Source organism: Lemur catta, chromosome 11 (assembly GCF_020740605.2).
Source record: "Lemur catta isolate mLemCat1 chromosome 11, mLemCat1.pri, whole genome shotgun sequence".
NCBI classification, from domain to species: Eukaryota; Metazoa; Chordata; class Mammalia; order Primates; family Lemuridae; genus Lemur; species Lemur catta.
Window position 1 is genome coordinate 71416919 of NC_059138.1, and position 16452 is coordinate 71433370.

Here is a 16452-nt window from a genome sequence, read left to right on the forward strand (position 1 = left end):
GGTAAAAGTCAGTGCAATTTTGTCACATATGCAGATTCAGGTAACCAGCACCACAATCAGGATACAGAACTGTCCATCACCACAAAGATCCCTTGTGCTGCTCGGTTATAATCACACCCACACTCCTCCCCTTTCCTTCTTCCCTGTTCCTAACCTCCAGTAACCACTAATCTCCTCTCCATCTCTAAGTATATCGTTTCAAAAATGTTATATAAGTAGAACCATATACTAGGTAGCCTTTTGAGATTGGCTATTTTCATTCAGCACAATATCCTTGAGATCCATCCAAGTTGGGGTGTATAACAATAGTTCATTCCTTTTTATTGCTGAGTAGTATTCCATTGTATGGATGTACCACATTTTGTTTAACCATTCATCTGTTGAAAAGCATTTGAGTTTGTTTCCAGTCTTTGGCTAATACAAATAAACTTGCTGTGAACATTTGTGTATATATTTTTGTGTGGACATAAATTTTCATGTCTCTGGTATAAATGCCCAGATATAAGTATTGAGTTGTATGGTAAGTATTAATATATGTTTAGTTTTATATAACAACTATTTTCCAGAGTGGCTGTACCAATTTTCCATGGCCACCAGCAATATATGAGATTAAACTTCTATGCATCCTCACCTGCATTTGATACTGTATTTTCATTTCAGCTGTTCTCACAGGTGTGTAGGGATAGCTCATCATGGCTTTAATTTGAATTTCCCTAAAGGCTAATAATGCTGAATACCTATTTCTAATTTTTAATGTGATAATGCTATAATGGATATCTTTATTTGGATGACTTTTAAGTTAATTAATTCCAAATGAATTCTTCAAAGCAGAATTGGTGGATGGGTGGATTTAAAAACATAGTTGGAACATAATGTCATACTGCTCTCCAAAAAAGTACAATTTACACTCCCAACAGCATCATATGAATAGCTCAGCTTTTGAAGTATACGCAACATTCTTACTGTCTTTCTCAAGAGGTTAAAAAGAAACTTCTTGCCAAGACACTCTCCACGACCAGAGAAATAAAATAAAATAAAAATTAGGTTTCCCGAAATCTTAATAGAGTAGAAAATGAACCAACTAAGGATCCCCTCTCCAAGGACATCCCACATTCAGACATGCATTTCACGTTTTCATCAAACACATTAGGAAAAAAGAAAACTCATTTACCTTTATGGGCAATATGACACAGATCTTCTTGCATTTTAGAAAACTCTGATGAGGTTTCAGAGCCGTCGGAATAATTTTTCTCTTCTCCAAAATCTAGTGTTGACAAATTAGGATTGGAGGAGTGCAGTCTTACAGGGCCAGAAAAAGGTTTAGGGACCTAAAGTGACATCAAAGGGAGATATTTCTTTTCAGATGCAGATCGCTTAGAATATTGACTTGGTTCTAAGATTGGAACATATTAAGAGAAAAAGATTTTATAGGCAAGTCTTTCTACCGAGTGATAACATATAAGAAAAATAAACGAAAACTCAGGAAAACTTCACAGCAACTTGCATCTTGTGAACTAAAAATGGGTGAGAAATCACATCTTCTTTTGAAAATGATAGAAGCATTAAAGCTATAGGTTGAAAATGTCAACTAAAGCTGCCAGGCTTTCTCATTTATACTCAATTCCTTCCTCCTGGCAATAACCATCGAGTATCTAGGTTGTTAACAGCAGATCGGTATAAAATGCTTCGCTTTTTTTTTTTTTTTTTTTTTTGCACCTGAGGCTTCCACAAAACAAAGGAACTTTGTTTATATGTGGAACATTCTTTACTTTGAAAGTATTTAAATTCAACCCCTAAAGTGTTTTGAACTAAAGATGTACAGGAGTGTATCATATCTTTTATTCAAAAGCTTGAGATTTATTTTGATTCTAACAAAGCTGCAATTTAATATGCAACAGCCAAGCTGTTAATCTTGGCCTGTGGCTTAGCTGTGCATTAAGAAAGACAACTCCTACCGTGACACAGTGAACCTCCGATGGGGGATTGGGAGTTTGGAGATAAGAGGCAAAAGAGAATCTGCACAATATCCTGTGTCCAGAAAATCAAGCTTGAGGTCTCAGAGGGATGACAAACCCATTGAGCATCAGCAGAAGAGGTAGGTCAGAGCACATGGCAACAGCAGTCACAATACAAGGCACATGCCCAGGCAGGAAAGAGGACAGGCGGGCTAAACATTAAAGAAGGGGAAACCAAAAGTCCCAGCAATGGCAGCAGTCCCTGTAACCTCATGTCATTTTTCCCTTAGAAAACATTCCCTCCCCTGCCCAACTACCCATTACATGCCTATCCTAGTACCCAGAAAATCTAAGTGACTGAATTCCTCTTTCTGCAGGAGGCATGAAAAGACCAACTACAGAATATTTGCTTGTCTCTTCTTCTCGTTGAGTCAAAGTGGCCCCCAGCACACAGTGTGCAGAGCAGGGCCAATGCAGAAACCAGTGTGTTGGGGGAAGCCACGGTTACCTGTAGCGTTCCTTTAGCATCTTTGCCAATAGCTCTGGACCGCCACCTCCTGTGCGATCTTTTTTCCTTTTTGGGACTTTCAAAAGCTCCACCCTTTGTTTCAAAACAGGAAAGAGAGCACAGACAGTAAGGTCCACCAAACCAATAGGGATAAATGCATAGCAAAGTCACCACCTCCATCCCCTTGGGTTTGGCTGAAGCAACTGACCAGACAACGTTCCACTGGTTAGTCAAAGGCTGGGGGGAGAAAGGAAAGGAGAAGGTGGCCAGAACACAGACAGAACTGGGGTCTGGCTAACCTGGATGGCGTTGATAGCTGGTGCCGAGTATGTCCGATGCAGGACGTCCATGCTCTGTAGAAGCTGGCTCATTTCCACCAGATAGGCGTGGCAGTGTGCCAGGTCTGGGGGGAGAGAGGAGAGTGCTCACAATCCTCCACTGGCAAGTGGGGGCACTATGCTGGTGCCAGCTACTTTTCTCATTTATCTCTATTTGATTTTTCATCTCTAAGGGGAGGAAATTTTACTTCCTTTTTTACAGGAAAGGCTATAGACTGTAGTGATTTGGGGCATGGATCTTGAAAACCAGGTTGCCGCAGTTTGAATCCACTTAATGAACTGTAACTCTTGGGAAGATTACAGAATTTCTCTGTGCCTCAAGTTTCCTTATCTGCAAAATGGGGGTAACGACACACCTAGCACCCAGGGTAGTTGTGAGAGTTGATATTTGCACAGTGCTTAGAAGAGTGCCTGGCACATCATACCAACTAAATAAATCAGCTGTCATCATCGACATTTCTAATCCTGCAACAATAGGTTGCTACTCTCTACCTGTAAGGACCCAATACATATGAAATGGATAAAACTAAAATGAAGGTTGTGCTGGTCTCTAAGGATAACTTTGTCAATCACAGACCTGCATCAGGACCACGATGAGCCTCTGCAGATGGAACCACGAGGACATAAGAGGACTCTCAGACCAGATCCTAATCACTAGTCCAAAAGATAGTCCACAATTCGCTGTTCCCTGGATGCCAATAGATACTTCTGCTGAGGAATACAGGCCCGAATGCCCTAGGATAGTAGCTCTGAAGCTTTATCATTGGAATCACGTGGAGACCTTGTTAAATTGCAGCTCGTTGGGCTCCACCCCTAGTTTCTAATTCAGTACCCCTGGGTGAAGCCTGAGAATTTGCATTTCTAATAAGTTGCCAGCCCGATGCTGCTGGTCCAGAGACAACACTTCAGGGACCCCTTCGACAAGATGTCACTCAGTAAAGCTCACGAGTGATATTTATTAGAAGGGCAAAGCCTACATGGCCCCAGGGTTAATAATATCTGTATTCAATAAGAGAAAATGCAATTTTCAAGGCCACCACCTGGCATCGTTCTCTAGTGGTTCTCCATTGTGGCTACACTTTTAAATCGCCTGGAGAAATTTCTTAAATTACATATGCCAAGTCCCACCCCCAGACAATTAAATCAGATTATTCCCAATACCACCTGGGATAGTTTCATATTTAATTCCCCAGGTGAGTCTCAGCTGAATAAGGTTGAGAAGGTTAAGCTTCCTTACGGCAGGAGTGCTCAACCCTGGCTCCTTGTCAAAATCACCTGGGGAATTTTGGAAAATTAGTGACTCCAGGGCCCCACTCCAGCCCAGTTTAAAGAGATTCTTTGGGAGAGAGGCCCGAGCAGGGGTATTCCTGCATCATACAAGCCCTGCGGGTGGTTCTCACGTGCAGTCAGGGTAGAGAAGACCTACACACGGGGCTCTCCATCTGGCCACCCCCTCACCTAGAGGACACTGATTTTCAACCTTGGATGTGCATCAGAGTTATTTGGGGCACTTAAAAAAAGTAGAAAGCCATGCAGACCCCACCCGATTGTGATTTACAGGCCCATGTGGAAATCAGGCATCAGCACTCAAGGCATAGAAAAGGAAACCTGTCTGCAAACACAGCCAGGTGAAGACGTAAAGCTCTTCAAGGACAGTGTCTCTGTTGACAATGAGTGCGACCTGAATATGCAAAATATGGATGGGAATATGGACAGGCGAAGGGGAAGGACACGAATGCATCCGAGATGTGACACCAAACCAGCATCATTTAGAAGCCATGACAGAAAGGAGCAGAGGTTTTAAGTCACTCTACCTTTTGAGCATTTTTCCATGTCCTCTGAAGACTGTAACCATAATGGAACTCGTGTCTCACCACCACAAGAAAATGATAAATTGCTTCCAGTTTGAAATGAATTCTGTTTTGATATACTGCTACGCTGTTCCACAGACAACAAAAGCACATTATAAATGAAAACAGAGCCCAGCAGGGACACTTTAGGGTAAGGTTAACAGAGTGGGCTAGTCACTAAGGGATGCCATCTGCCTATGACGAGGATGAAGCTTCTAGCAAAGCACTAAGGCCCCTGGCTGTCACCCCAGCTTGGCCATATTATACTATGAGCCGTTGGATAGAAGTCCTTATTTTCTTTTGTCAAATAACAATACTACCAAAATAATGATACAAATGTCTGGAAATATTTTGCAATCCCACCATACACATACCTACTGTATTTTACAACCAGATGAGGAAACCACAAACTGGTTAAGAGAAAGCTAGTGCATTCAGGGGTATTAAGTTCCTCCTTACGTGCTATTCTTCAATCACTGTCCCCCGATGAATAGATGCTCATCTATTAATAGATGGCCCTGGTTCTGACTCACTGGGCAAACAGACTCATTAAATATCAGTCCAAGCTGACCCTGCACCTCTCCACAAACCTTTCCTTCTTCAGACTCAGCTCCGGAGATGGGACACCCCCCTACAAAGCCACCCCCTTCTTTCAGATTCATGATTGGCGGAGCACTTATTACCTTCCTACTTGAAATGGCATCAAACACCCCAGATGTAGAGTCTGTGACACTGGACCCTGAGAAAAAGTGATTAACTTCACGTGGAAACATGGCGATTTCATTCTGACGGTACATTCTGTGGTGACGGAGTTTCGATACCCACTCATCAAAGACTTCTTCTGACTTCACCTAAAATGTGTTAAGTTGAGAGAAGGAAACAAGAGAGTCACTCGCTGGAAGGAACCGTTATTCATCAAACTGAGGTCACTCCTGGCATCCTCTTTTTAAGTTGGCGCATACAGAAATAGCCTCATACTGATTTGTTTTACGTGCGCATGGTCTGTAGGAACAAGTTTGAGGAAGAAATGGAGAGTAAAAATGATCTTCGTAAAGCATATATTTAGGCTTTCTATGAACGAGTCCAATTGTTATGCTATTTTTAAGAAAGCAAAACAGTGCCAGTTATATTAAACAACAGATGAACTGAAAGTTATATTTATCTGTCCCTAAAGCATTTCCAAGTTCTTTAATCTCAGTTTCTCTTATCCCTACTGAAAATATTACCACCATTTTTCTTTTTAAACTCTTGTATAATTCAGACATTTCAGATCAATCTCCTCTGAACTAGAATGAATTAGTAAATTCTTCCTAAAATATTTAACCTTGTTCATCTTCTTTGACAAAGAATACACAGCGGAGGAGTATATGCTAATGAATGTGAAGGTTATTTAAAAGAACATTTCTCCTCTCAGAAATAGAAAAAAAAAATCTGATAAAGCATTATACAGAAATATTTTTTTCAACTTTTATTGTCATCATACTCACATTTAGCCATTCCTTTCATAGATGAATGATTATCAATTTCTAATTTCCTAGAAGAATAATGTTTGTAACTAATAATTTTTATTAGAAAATATTTCAAATGTTCAAAAAAATGCCAAAAAGTATGTAACTAACACATACCACAGATATTTCTTAAAAGTCAATAATTTTACATATGTATGAGCGGGTATGAATATTTTCAAAATGAAAAATGATAGATACCTGTATATTAGGACACAGAGACTTAGGTAGCTGCAATTTAAAATAACTCAAAAGGATGCACGGTGAGTTGACGTCTAAGATGAAAAATCCAGGTCAGTCCTATGAAAAGCTTTACTAATGCCACAGCTGAGAGCTAGGATGTGCAAATAAATGTCAGCAGCATCACTCATTGAGGAACTGTTAGGCCACTCTTGTGTTTAGTAGGAGTACCTACAAAATGGAAAACCCCTACGGGTGCTATGTAGTGTGTCATTTACAGGAAGAAGCAGTACAAACAGACTCAACATCTATTTGTCTGCCTCAAATTATGTTCTGGAAATGTATTTCATTTCCCAGATGTGGCTAAGAGGAATTTTACAGGAATCTTGTGTCATCTTTTGCACTGATCTATTCTCAGAGGCCTTTACAAGTCACTGCCCAAGCACTCGTCTTGGTTCATTTTTTTTTTATTAGTTAAACAAGGTAAAAGAATAAAAACACTTTATGAAATAACTGACCAGGGTTCTGTTTTGGCCCCTCAAGTAGCTCTAGGGCCATAGATGGACAGTCACTTAACCTCTCTGCTGCCTAGATCTCTCATATATAAAGAGAATGAGACCAAGCGGCTCACATTAAAAAACTGCCTGACTCTGAGGCTACCAACTGGAGCCCTGAGATAACTCCACTTACCGACACTAACAGTCACAGCTGATGTTCGAAAGAATGAACAAGAAACCAAACAGAACTTAAATCACACAGAAAAATATTAAGCCGTGTTTATCAAGATACTAACATTCAATGTATTTTAAAGTATTCTCACTCTTTAAAAATCAGGAATTAATAATTACTTTTATTCTGTTAATACAATAGTGGATGAACAAGAACTGACTATTTCCTGACCATGTCAAAACGTAGAACTAAGAGTCATTGGAAGGATATGGAGAAATGACCTAAACTGTTCTAATGGAGACTGACACTGAAACAGGAGTTGTGAGGGGTAGGGGAGTAGTATTTTTTCTTAAATTTTTCTTTTATGATTATAGGTTCCTCCCTCCTTTACTTAATAATAGTCATTTAAACCAGGGGTGATTTTATCCCCCCAAGGGTGCACCGAGACATTTTAGTTGTCACAACTGGAGGAGGATGCTACTGCATCTAGGGAGAAGACAGAGGCCAGGGACACTGCTCACCACCCTGCATGCACAGGACAGCCGCCCACAACAGTTACCTGCCCACAATGTCAACAGGGCCAAGGTTGAAAAGCCCTGCTTTATACAATTAATTGCACCCAGAGGTGCAGTTAAGCTAGGAAATAGTAAGGATTTGACTGTCTTGCCTATTCAACCAGCTGCCTGTGAGTGTTAGGCCTGTATTGCTCAATATCCACACACGTGCTATGGAGAGGACAGGGACACAGTAGGATATGGAGCCCATGACCTCACACTTTTATTTTCCTAACCTTCAGCTCCTGTTCCCAATATGGCAAGTAATTTGCCCAAATAAGAAAAGAATCTTAGCATTTTCTCAATGAATTTCTAACATTCAGGTACCACCTACTCATCACATGCAATAACTAAACTTCTTGAGCTTACTGTGGGCCAGGCATCATGCCAAGTTTTCTACATGTATCCCTACAAGATGAGCACTATAATAATTTTCATTTTGTTTTCGGTGAGAAAACTGAGACTTTTCAGAGATTAGGTAATTTGGCAAAGTCCAATGGCTAATAAGCAGCCACGTCAAGATTTGAACCAGATCTAGAGCTCATGCTTCATGCTTTTAACTATCTCTACCACCTATGGCAGAGAGAGCAAAAGAGGGTAAACAGCTTTGAGAGGTACTACTTGGAGACCCATACCTTAGGGAAAAAATTCCTGACATTTCACTGTAATATGGGAATTTTAATGGAATCTCTATAAAATTAGCTGAAGTTTTGAGACAGGGCTCCACCAATTAAATGTTATATTGTATTTCAGGGAACATAATTTAACCTATGGTGAATGGTTCTTCACTAAAGATGTTACTGCCTCTTCTGTGCCAATCATTAGTCTGAAGTTAAAGAAAAAGAAAAAAAAAGAAAAAAGAAAAAAAGATGTTACTGCGTGGTTGGGGGGTGGTTTGGAAAAGTGAAGATTTTTTTTGTTATTGACTGTTGCCACAATCACTGGGGAGAGGGGTGGTAACTAGCAGATGAGGTGACAAGGATGCTAAACCTTCAAGCAGTGTGAGAGACAGTCCTGCACAACAAACACCTGTCCCATCCAAATATCAATATAATATCAATAACAACCGGCAATCCCTTCCCAGCACCAGCAAACTCTGCACGGCGGGAAGCAGTCTCACCTTCAGATGGTAGATGTGCTCCTCGGTGTCGAGGTCTATGCATTTTGATGACTTCTTTACAGACATCACTGAGAGCCCCACGTCAATGCAGCCATGCAGCTTCTCTCTCTCTATCTGCAGAGGCACAAAGAGGGACACTTGAGAACCACGATGTTAAAAGTAACACCCTATCCTTGACACACCCCTCCTCCACCCTCACCTTATCAAGCACTTAGTGTGAACCTGTACTGACTTAAGTGCTGTGCATGCATCATCTTCTTTAATCTCTGGGGCAGGAAGCATCCTCCCTGTTTCACAGATGAGGACACTGAGGTACCAGGGGTTAAGTAACAAGCAGTTTACACAGCCACTGGGGTAGGTAGCAGGAAAGCAAATCCCATGGCTGACTCCCACAGCAGTGAATCTACCTGTTGCCTGCACTGCCTCCCACTGAATTAGTTTCATTTAGAAGTGATTAAAAGGAGAAGCACGGGCAAGAGGCTAAGGGAAGCCAGGTGAGGAGGGAAGGAGAGAAGGAGCCCTGCACAGGGCAGGACTGATGGTGATCAGAGCCCTCACAGGCAGACTGACTAGTGTTAACTAGAAGAGGACCTTCCCCTTCCCCCAGGGCCTTCACCAACACTCAGTCACTGTAAGAGTGGGAGTGACACTCGCCCTGTGTTTTTTTGTTCCTTTTCTCCAGCTGTGAGGATGTCTTCTCCCACCCAGTGAACTGCTTAGGCACAACTCCAAGATCAGAACAGACCTTTGGATATCCAGTGGGGTGCTGGAGGAGCCCCTGCACCTTGCCCAGGTGGGGGCAACTGAGCCTACCCAGACCCCAGAGCAAGAGCAGGTGCCTCTGTTCCACCGGGAGAGACTATGACCCTCCGTGGTTTCTAGATCGGAGAGGTGTAACCATCAACTGTCACAATCTCATCCCTGAGCTGACAACAATTACCCCTTCCAAATTCTTCAAGAGCACGTTGTACCCACAAGAAGACTTACATCGGTTTGGCTCTTGGCATATTTCAAGATTCCTTTGTCCAGATAGAAGAATCTCTGTGGAGAAGAAAGTACTAGTCATTTAAACAAGCTTAGTCTCAAATTTGAACTTCAGATTAAATATAAATGCTTGGGAACCAGGTACTTAGTGAAGTTAGTATGGGTGCAAGTAACGGCAAGGCCAAGGCAAATGTCTTACCTTGTGCCAGCCTTTTAAGGGCCATTTCCTCTTTTTCAGCAAAAATCCTTTCTGAACCGGTGGCTCCTGTGTATAATTCATCTCTCCCCTCAGTCCTTCCACTACTTCCCAGCTGTCCTGTTCCAATAAAAGAGTTCATGTTAAATATTTACCTTTGAAAAAAAATAATAATGTTAAGAAACACTTCCTCCTATCACTAAATCCATCCAAGATGGTGAGTTGGCTGGGTTTCTTGGAGAGAAGAAATTCAAATTTAATTTCCATACAATCCCTTGACTTTATAGATTTAAAGCTATAATTCAGTGGCATCAATTTTTTTTTTTTATTTTTTAAAAGCTCTCTTTTGGAAGGGAATGTTTTTCTGTCTTTTGGTGTAAGTTCTATTTTTGTTCACTTTGACATCACCATGCACTACTGTCCACTCACTGCTAAGCTTTGGTCTGAAATTTAACCAAAAGCTATACATATCAGGATGGAAGCTGTGTGTGTGTGTGCATGTGTGTTTCTGTGTGTATTGGTGGGGGGAGCGGTTAAGAATTGGCTGAAAAGTATGAGACTAGATGCAAGTTAGTAAACATGACAATCTGGTTGAAATAATGATTTAGTTGAAAACTAACATCCACAAATTCTAGGTATTTAAGTATCAGAAATCTTGAAGCACTAAGAGGATGGTTTTGTAAGAAGTATCATCCTCTTATTCCTAGAACTTTGGTTTCACCCTCTTTTGTTTCAAAAACTTTTCTTTTTTGGTCAGTTATAAATAATTGGTACAATTAATCGTCCTGTGTTAGTTATTTAGGTTATTTCAACTAATTGAAAAAGAATTTTAAAAGAAACAAAAAAGGAAAACACTAAAAATTCTGAAAATTTATTTTAAAATACTTGAAAATGCATAAATCATTGCTACATTCCCCAAGATAAACCGAAATTGGCAATACTTCAGCGATGGGGAGAGTTGGTATTCATGGTGTTACTATTTTTACATTTTTATTGGGATGTAATATACATGACATGCACAAATTTTAAGAGTACAACTCAATGAGTTTATTTATACACATATACATTGAGTAATTACAATCCAGATCATATATAAAACATTTCCAAATACAGAGTAATTAAGTTGGCTGGGAGTAGTGGCTCATGCCTGTAATCCTAGCACTCTGGGAGGCCGGGACCGGAGGATCGCTTGAGCACAGGAGTTTGAGACCAGCTTGAGCAAGAGCGAGACCCTGTCTCTACTGAAAATAGAACAATTAGCTGGGCATCGTGGCACCTGTAGTCCCAGCTACTCAGGAGACTGAGGCAGGAGGATCCCTTGAGCCCAGCAGTTTGAGGTTGCTGTGAGCCACCATGATGCCACTGTAGTCTACCCACGGCCACAGAGCAAAAAAAAGAAGGAATCAGAGTAATTAAGTTTTGACAAGCATGTCATTTTGGCCAAAATTTCACTTTGACTAACTTGCTACAAGTCAAATCTCCTGCCTCCCAGCAGGTGGTACAACCAAAGGCCAAAAGTAATGGGCAAGAGACAGTAAGGCTGGACCGGCGCCAGGAAGCAGAAGGCAGTTAGACTCAAGTCCTGGGACACAGGCAGTCTAACGAGGAGGGCATGGAAACCCCAGGGTGTCCTGGGTGGCTCTGGCTCAATTTCTGTGTTGTTCTCAAGTTCAATACATGGGACCCACCTGGTAACAAGAACCCTTTCCTGCTTTAGCAACTGAACTCTTTACATAATGATCCTGACAGACCTGCCTTCTGATGCCACTTACTGTGAATGGAATTAAAGGTATACTCCAGAGTTTTGAAATATCACAGTGGCATTCCAAGATCTGGAGCTGTGAAAGGGATTTCTTCAGTGCAAAGCTTAGAAAAAAGATTCAGCTTTTAAATTCGAGGAATTTTTTCAGAAAGGTAGTAATGTTGAATGAGACTTCCCTATAACAATTATGACCAATTATTCAAAGTCACATAATTACAATCAGACAATAAATGGAGAATGCACGCCACACTTCCCATCACTTAATAACACAAAAAAATCCTGCTCAAATTGATTTTAGCTCAGAAAGCCATTCCTCAAAATTTAATGGGTTTTATATATCTAAACGTTAATGAATCTTTAAGGTCCTCAAATTAAAATTTTCACCTCTTCCAGAGGAAAGTACTATTTCATCCCTAGAGATTCCATCAGTTTTCCACCTCATTTTCCAAAGGTTCACCACTTCCTTAGGAGAATACCCATGAGGTTTTTATCACCTCTACTGGACAACAGTCTCCTTGAGAGTATAACGGGTCCAGTTTAGTTCTGATTTCCTCACAAAGCCTAACCTGTTCTCCTGTAACAGCGTCTGATTGACAAATGAATAAACCTAGTCCTGGAATAAGGCTGCAAACTGATTTATATCCATGGAATACCATAAATCATCATGCATTTGAAGCGTGCCCAGTATCTTTTGGCCAAATGACACTTTACAAATCTGATACAATACACTCATATGAAAGAGGGTTGTGTGTGTGTGTGTGTGTGTGTGTGTGTGTGTATTGTTATCATTGTTAAATAAAAATCCAAGGCTTGAAATCCTCTGCAAAGCATCCTAAGTGGATCAAGCCCTTTTGATTTATTTTTAGACTCCCAGGCAGAAGGGACCTGCTGAGTGCTAATACTAAACAATCATGCACATCTGCTCAGTGCATTTAATTGTGTACCATGCAAATGCCAAGAGAGATTAGAGGTTATTGCGTACTTTACAAAACTAAAAAAAAAAAAAAAAAAAAAAAGATGAGATCATACCTGTAGTACAAAAGAAAACAAGAATTAAATCTCAAAACTGTTTCAAGGATTCATGTTTGAACTGGATTTCTCCTGAACTCTTGAGACACAGAACATTCCTATCAATGTGCCAGCAGGGAACGCAGGGAATTAGAGTGGGCTTGTTGGCCTGTAAGCCGAAAAAGGTTTAGGTTTGCAACTTTTTTTCCTACAAAACATCATGTTTTCCTCATTTAATCTGCTACCTGGGCTCAGAACTTGAAACTGTTTCCAGTTTGGAAAAGCCAGATTTGAAATATTTAAGAAAGCGAAGGCTCTTCTTGACCGAGGAAGAAAGCAGCACAGCCAACTCCTTTTCTGGACTCAGCGTCCAAATCTTCTCCCTCCCAGCTTCCCTCTCCGTCACTGCCCTTGAGTCATGAGGCTGAAACCCGAGAGCCGACATCCAGCCTGGTGGTTCTCAGTGGCACTGGCACTGTTCCCTTGGAGGCACGTGAATCTTGGGGGCACTTTTGGTTGTCCCAATGATAGAGGGATGTCTCTGGCATCTAATGGCCAGGAGCCAGGAATGCTAGCTGTCCTGCAAGGCCTGAGTCTTGCACAATAAAAAAGCTGTCCCACAACCTGAAAGATTTTCCAAAGTCCTATTAGACATTTTTGTAGGTAAAAATGTGCTTAAAATCACTTGAGTGTACTGAATTCTATTTTGCACATATACTGAAGTATTTTTGCATGGCTTTTTATACTCTGAATTCTTAGGGATGCAAGTACTGAATAACTGAGGGAAGACTCAGTTCTTTTTGGAACTTTAGCAAGCGTTGTCCGCCCTTTTAGAGAACAGTGTCACTGAAGGCCACACCATTCGTGTTATTAACCCAACACACCTGTATCGCCTGCATTCATAGCTGTTGCTCTCCATGTATAGCTCTACCTGACCGCTTCATTATGTCTTCTCATGTAGTCATGTCTGGGCTTTTACATATTGAAATATATGCTTTAATATCAACTATATGCTTTGAATTTTCCTATATATTACAGTAAAGCATGATGTTGATGTTTTCAAAATTATTTGGTAAATATATTAAATTAATAGTGAATGTCACTTGAAGAGAGTAAAGCAGTCAATAAAATATTGTTCATAATAAGGGACCACTGATGACCCTGGCACAAATTCTCTGGACTGTTGTGAGGAAGAATACCAGGCCAGGATGCAGTGTAGGTGAAATCACTTTGAAAACTGTAAGGACTTTAATATTTTCTTATATGTAAGTCCTGTTGGCTTCATCTTAAAAATGTGTAAGTTCTTCTCTGTTCCGCAGCCATCACCCTAACCCAGGCTGTCACCCATTGATTCCCCACTTCTACCACAGTCAGTGACCACTGACACGGTCCCATTGTCCTATCCCTCGTGTAATATAAAAATGCAGATGACATAACGTTTGTCTTTATTTCCACTTTAGTAATTTACTTATATTGTTCCAGCCTCCCAGATTCTTCTTTTATTTTTTCTACCCATGAAAATTCTTCAGGATTTTAGTTCCATTTCTACCTTCTTCCACAAAATTCCTAAGTTATCCAAACTGTATCAGTCATTTACTGATGTTCCTGTAAATTACAGTAGTAGTATGGTCCATTACCAGATAATTGAGCATTTAATTAACTTGTGATTTTTTTTTTCCATTTTTATCTCCAGTGCTTTGGTCTTTTCTTCCCAAACCATCATAGGGATTATCTTTTCAGCTTGCTCAGAACCCTAGCGAAGTACTAAGTATATGGTAGGTCCTAAGAGAATTCTCCTGGTTTAATAATTGTTGGAGTCTCCAACCAAGTAAATGGCACAGGGGGGTTGGCTTACAAGGAGGTATTAAGCTGTATCCACAATTCTGCACAGCATGCCATTAGAACACAAAAGAATAGAGCCTCAGGACATACTATTCAGTAGGGTCAGCTGAAATAATACATAAATACAACAATACAAACAATAGTAATATAAAATGATTGGAGAGCACTTTCTAGCTGAACAAGAAAGAATTCTTGTTCACTACTTAAAATAGTGCACCGTAGATATAAATAAATAAATAAGTAAATGCTGAAAGAATTAACAAAGCGATTATAATAGCTAACATTTATTAAGCATCTCTTTTTTTTTTTTTTGAGACAGAGTCTGGCTCCATCGCCTCATGTAGAGTGCAGTAGCATCATCATAGCTCACTGCAACCTCAAACTCCTGGGCTCAAGTGATTCTCCTGCCTCAGCCCTAGCTTGTAGCTGGGACTATAGGCTCACACCACGATGCCTGGCTAATTTTTCTATTTTTAGTAGAGACGGGGTCTCACTCTTGCTCAGGCTGGTCTCAAACTCCTGAGCTCAAGCAATGATCCCAGAGTGCTAAGATTACAGGCCTGAGCCACCGTGCCTAGCTAAGCATCTTCTTTATGTCAAATACTGTGCTAAACACCATATTTACATTCTCATGCTTAATCTTTGCACAACCTTTCAAGACTGGGTTTATTAGTATCCTTATTTTTAAATGCGGATAACTTCCCTGATGTTATAAAGCTACCAAATGGTAAAGCCACCCGACTGTAGAACCTACATTTTTAATTATTCTGCTGCATATTATAGCATATTGCATTTTTACTGTAGTTTAAATATGTAAATTCTGATAATGAACAAGGAGTAAATCCCATGGGGCAGGGAGAGTGGTGGGTAGACCCAGGAAGTGGCTAAGACCCCCAAACAATCAGGAGTTAGGAAACAGTGCCATGTGGATGGAGGCAAGTAAGGTCTGTGACCCTGCTCAGAGCTACCATGTTTCCGACCCTGTAGTCCCACCAAACAGGGACGAGAAATTAGCCTGTGCATTTTAACACTGCCAAGTCTTTGCATACTTGCTTTTTCATACCCAGAATGCCTGCCCCATCTACCTCACAGCTTGGTGAATTCTCATTTAGCCCCAAACCTCCTGCTCCAGGCAGAAATTCTGTCCCTCCCTGGCGACAGTCAGCACTAACACAAACCTCCCTGGCCTTGTCTGCCTCGAGAGCTAGAATGTGGGTTCAGTGAGGATAGAGACTGCGCTTATGTATCACCTGGGAAATAGGGGCCCTGAATTTAGTTATTGAGTCTTCCGAGCAAGTGGGTATAAAAAGCACTCCCCCCCCCCACAAAGCACTCAGGGTGTGGGACTTTAATAATGTAGCTGGATTAGAGTGAATTGGTACTCAGGACAGAAAAAGAGAGGCTGGTTTCTCAAGGGACCAGGTCTCAGGGAGTGGCTCTTGCTGTCCTCCACGTACCCAGTGACTTCGGAGTAGCTGAACATCCTGAGAAATACAGTACGGGGCGGACTTGGGCCCCTGGGGAGATCAAGGCCCTGCTAACTTAGCCGTGTCCCATCCCACGGGTGTCAGGCTTAAAGGTCACCATGAATATCAGATGGGGAGAGAAACATGGCAGGGGCTGGGGGAAGTGGCTTCTTAAGGTTTTTGCTTGCGTTTAACTGAAGATAGTCTGGCACTGTCATCTGGCGTTAAATTCAGTCTGTCTTACTGAATGTCTAAAATGTGCCAAAGATAGAAAGCTGCTTTGTGGTTGGAAAGGCAGCTAGCATTTACTCATGCACATGAGTGGGCCAAGTTCATTTCCATATTGCTGAGTGCACGAATGCAAAGCACTTCCCCCCAGCACAGCTGCTTCCACAGTGTACATCTCCCAGGCACCTTTCAAATGCTGAATCCTCAGTCGCTGTCCTTGCAGTGATGTCAGAAATAGAAAGCGATTTAAACTTTCATCTTCCTGCAGCTGAGAAACGTGGGGGGAA

The 16452-nt window shown here is 41.1% G+C and overlaps 1 protein-coding gene across 5 annotated transcripts in view; it reads right to left on the reverse strand.

Moving 5' to 3' along the window:
- Positions 1–16452, reverse strand: part of OSBPL3 (oxysterol binding protein like 3) — a 169036-nt gene that overhangs the window by 57430 nt on the left and 95154 nt on the right. For 3 of the 5 annotated variants that reach the window (XM_045565542.1, XM_045565545.1, XM_045565541.1), the window contains 8 exons: positions 9863–9979; positions 9667–9720; positions 8680–8793; positions 5335–5502; positions 4616–4739; positions 2763–2866; positions 2464–2556; positions 1172–1328 (listed from right to left, as the gene is read on the reverse strand). In XM_045565542.1, the coding sequence (XP_045421498.1) occupies positions 1172–1328; positions 2464–2556; positions 2763–2866; positions 4616–4739; positions 5335–5502; positions 8680–8793; positions 9667–9720; positions 9863–9979 (931 nt within the window). The remainder of the gene's footprint in view (positions 1–1171; positions 1329–2463; positions 2557–2762; positions 2867–4615; positions 4740–5334; positions 5503–8679; positions 8794–9666; positions 9721–9862; positions 9980–16452) is intronic. The other 2 variants (XM_045565546.1, XM_045565544.1) reach the window with 1 other exon arrangement.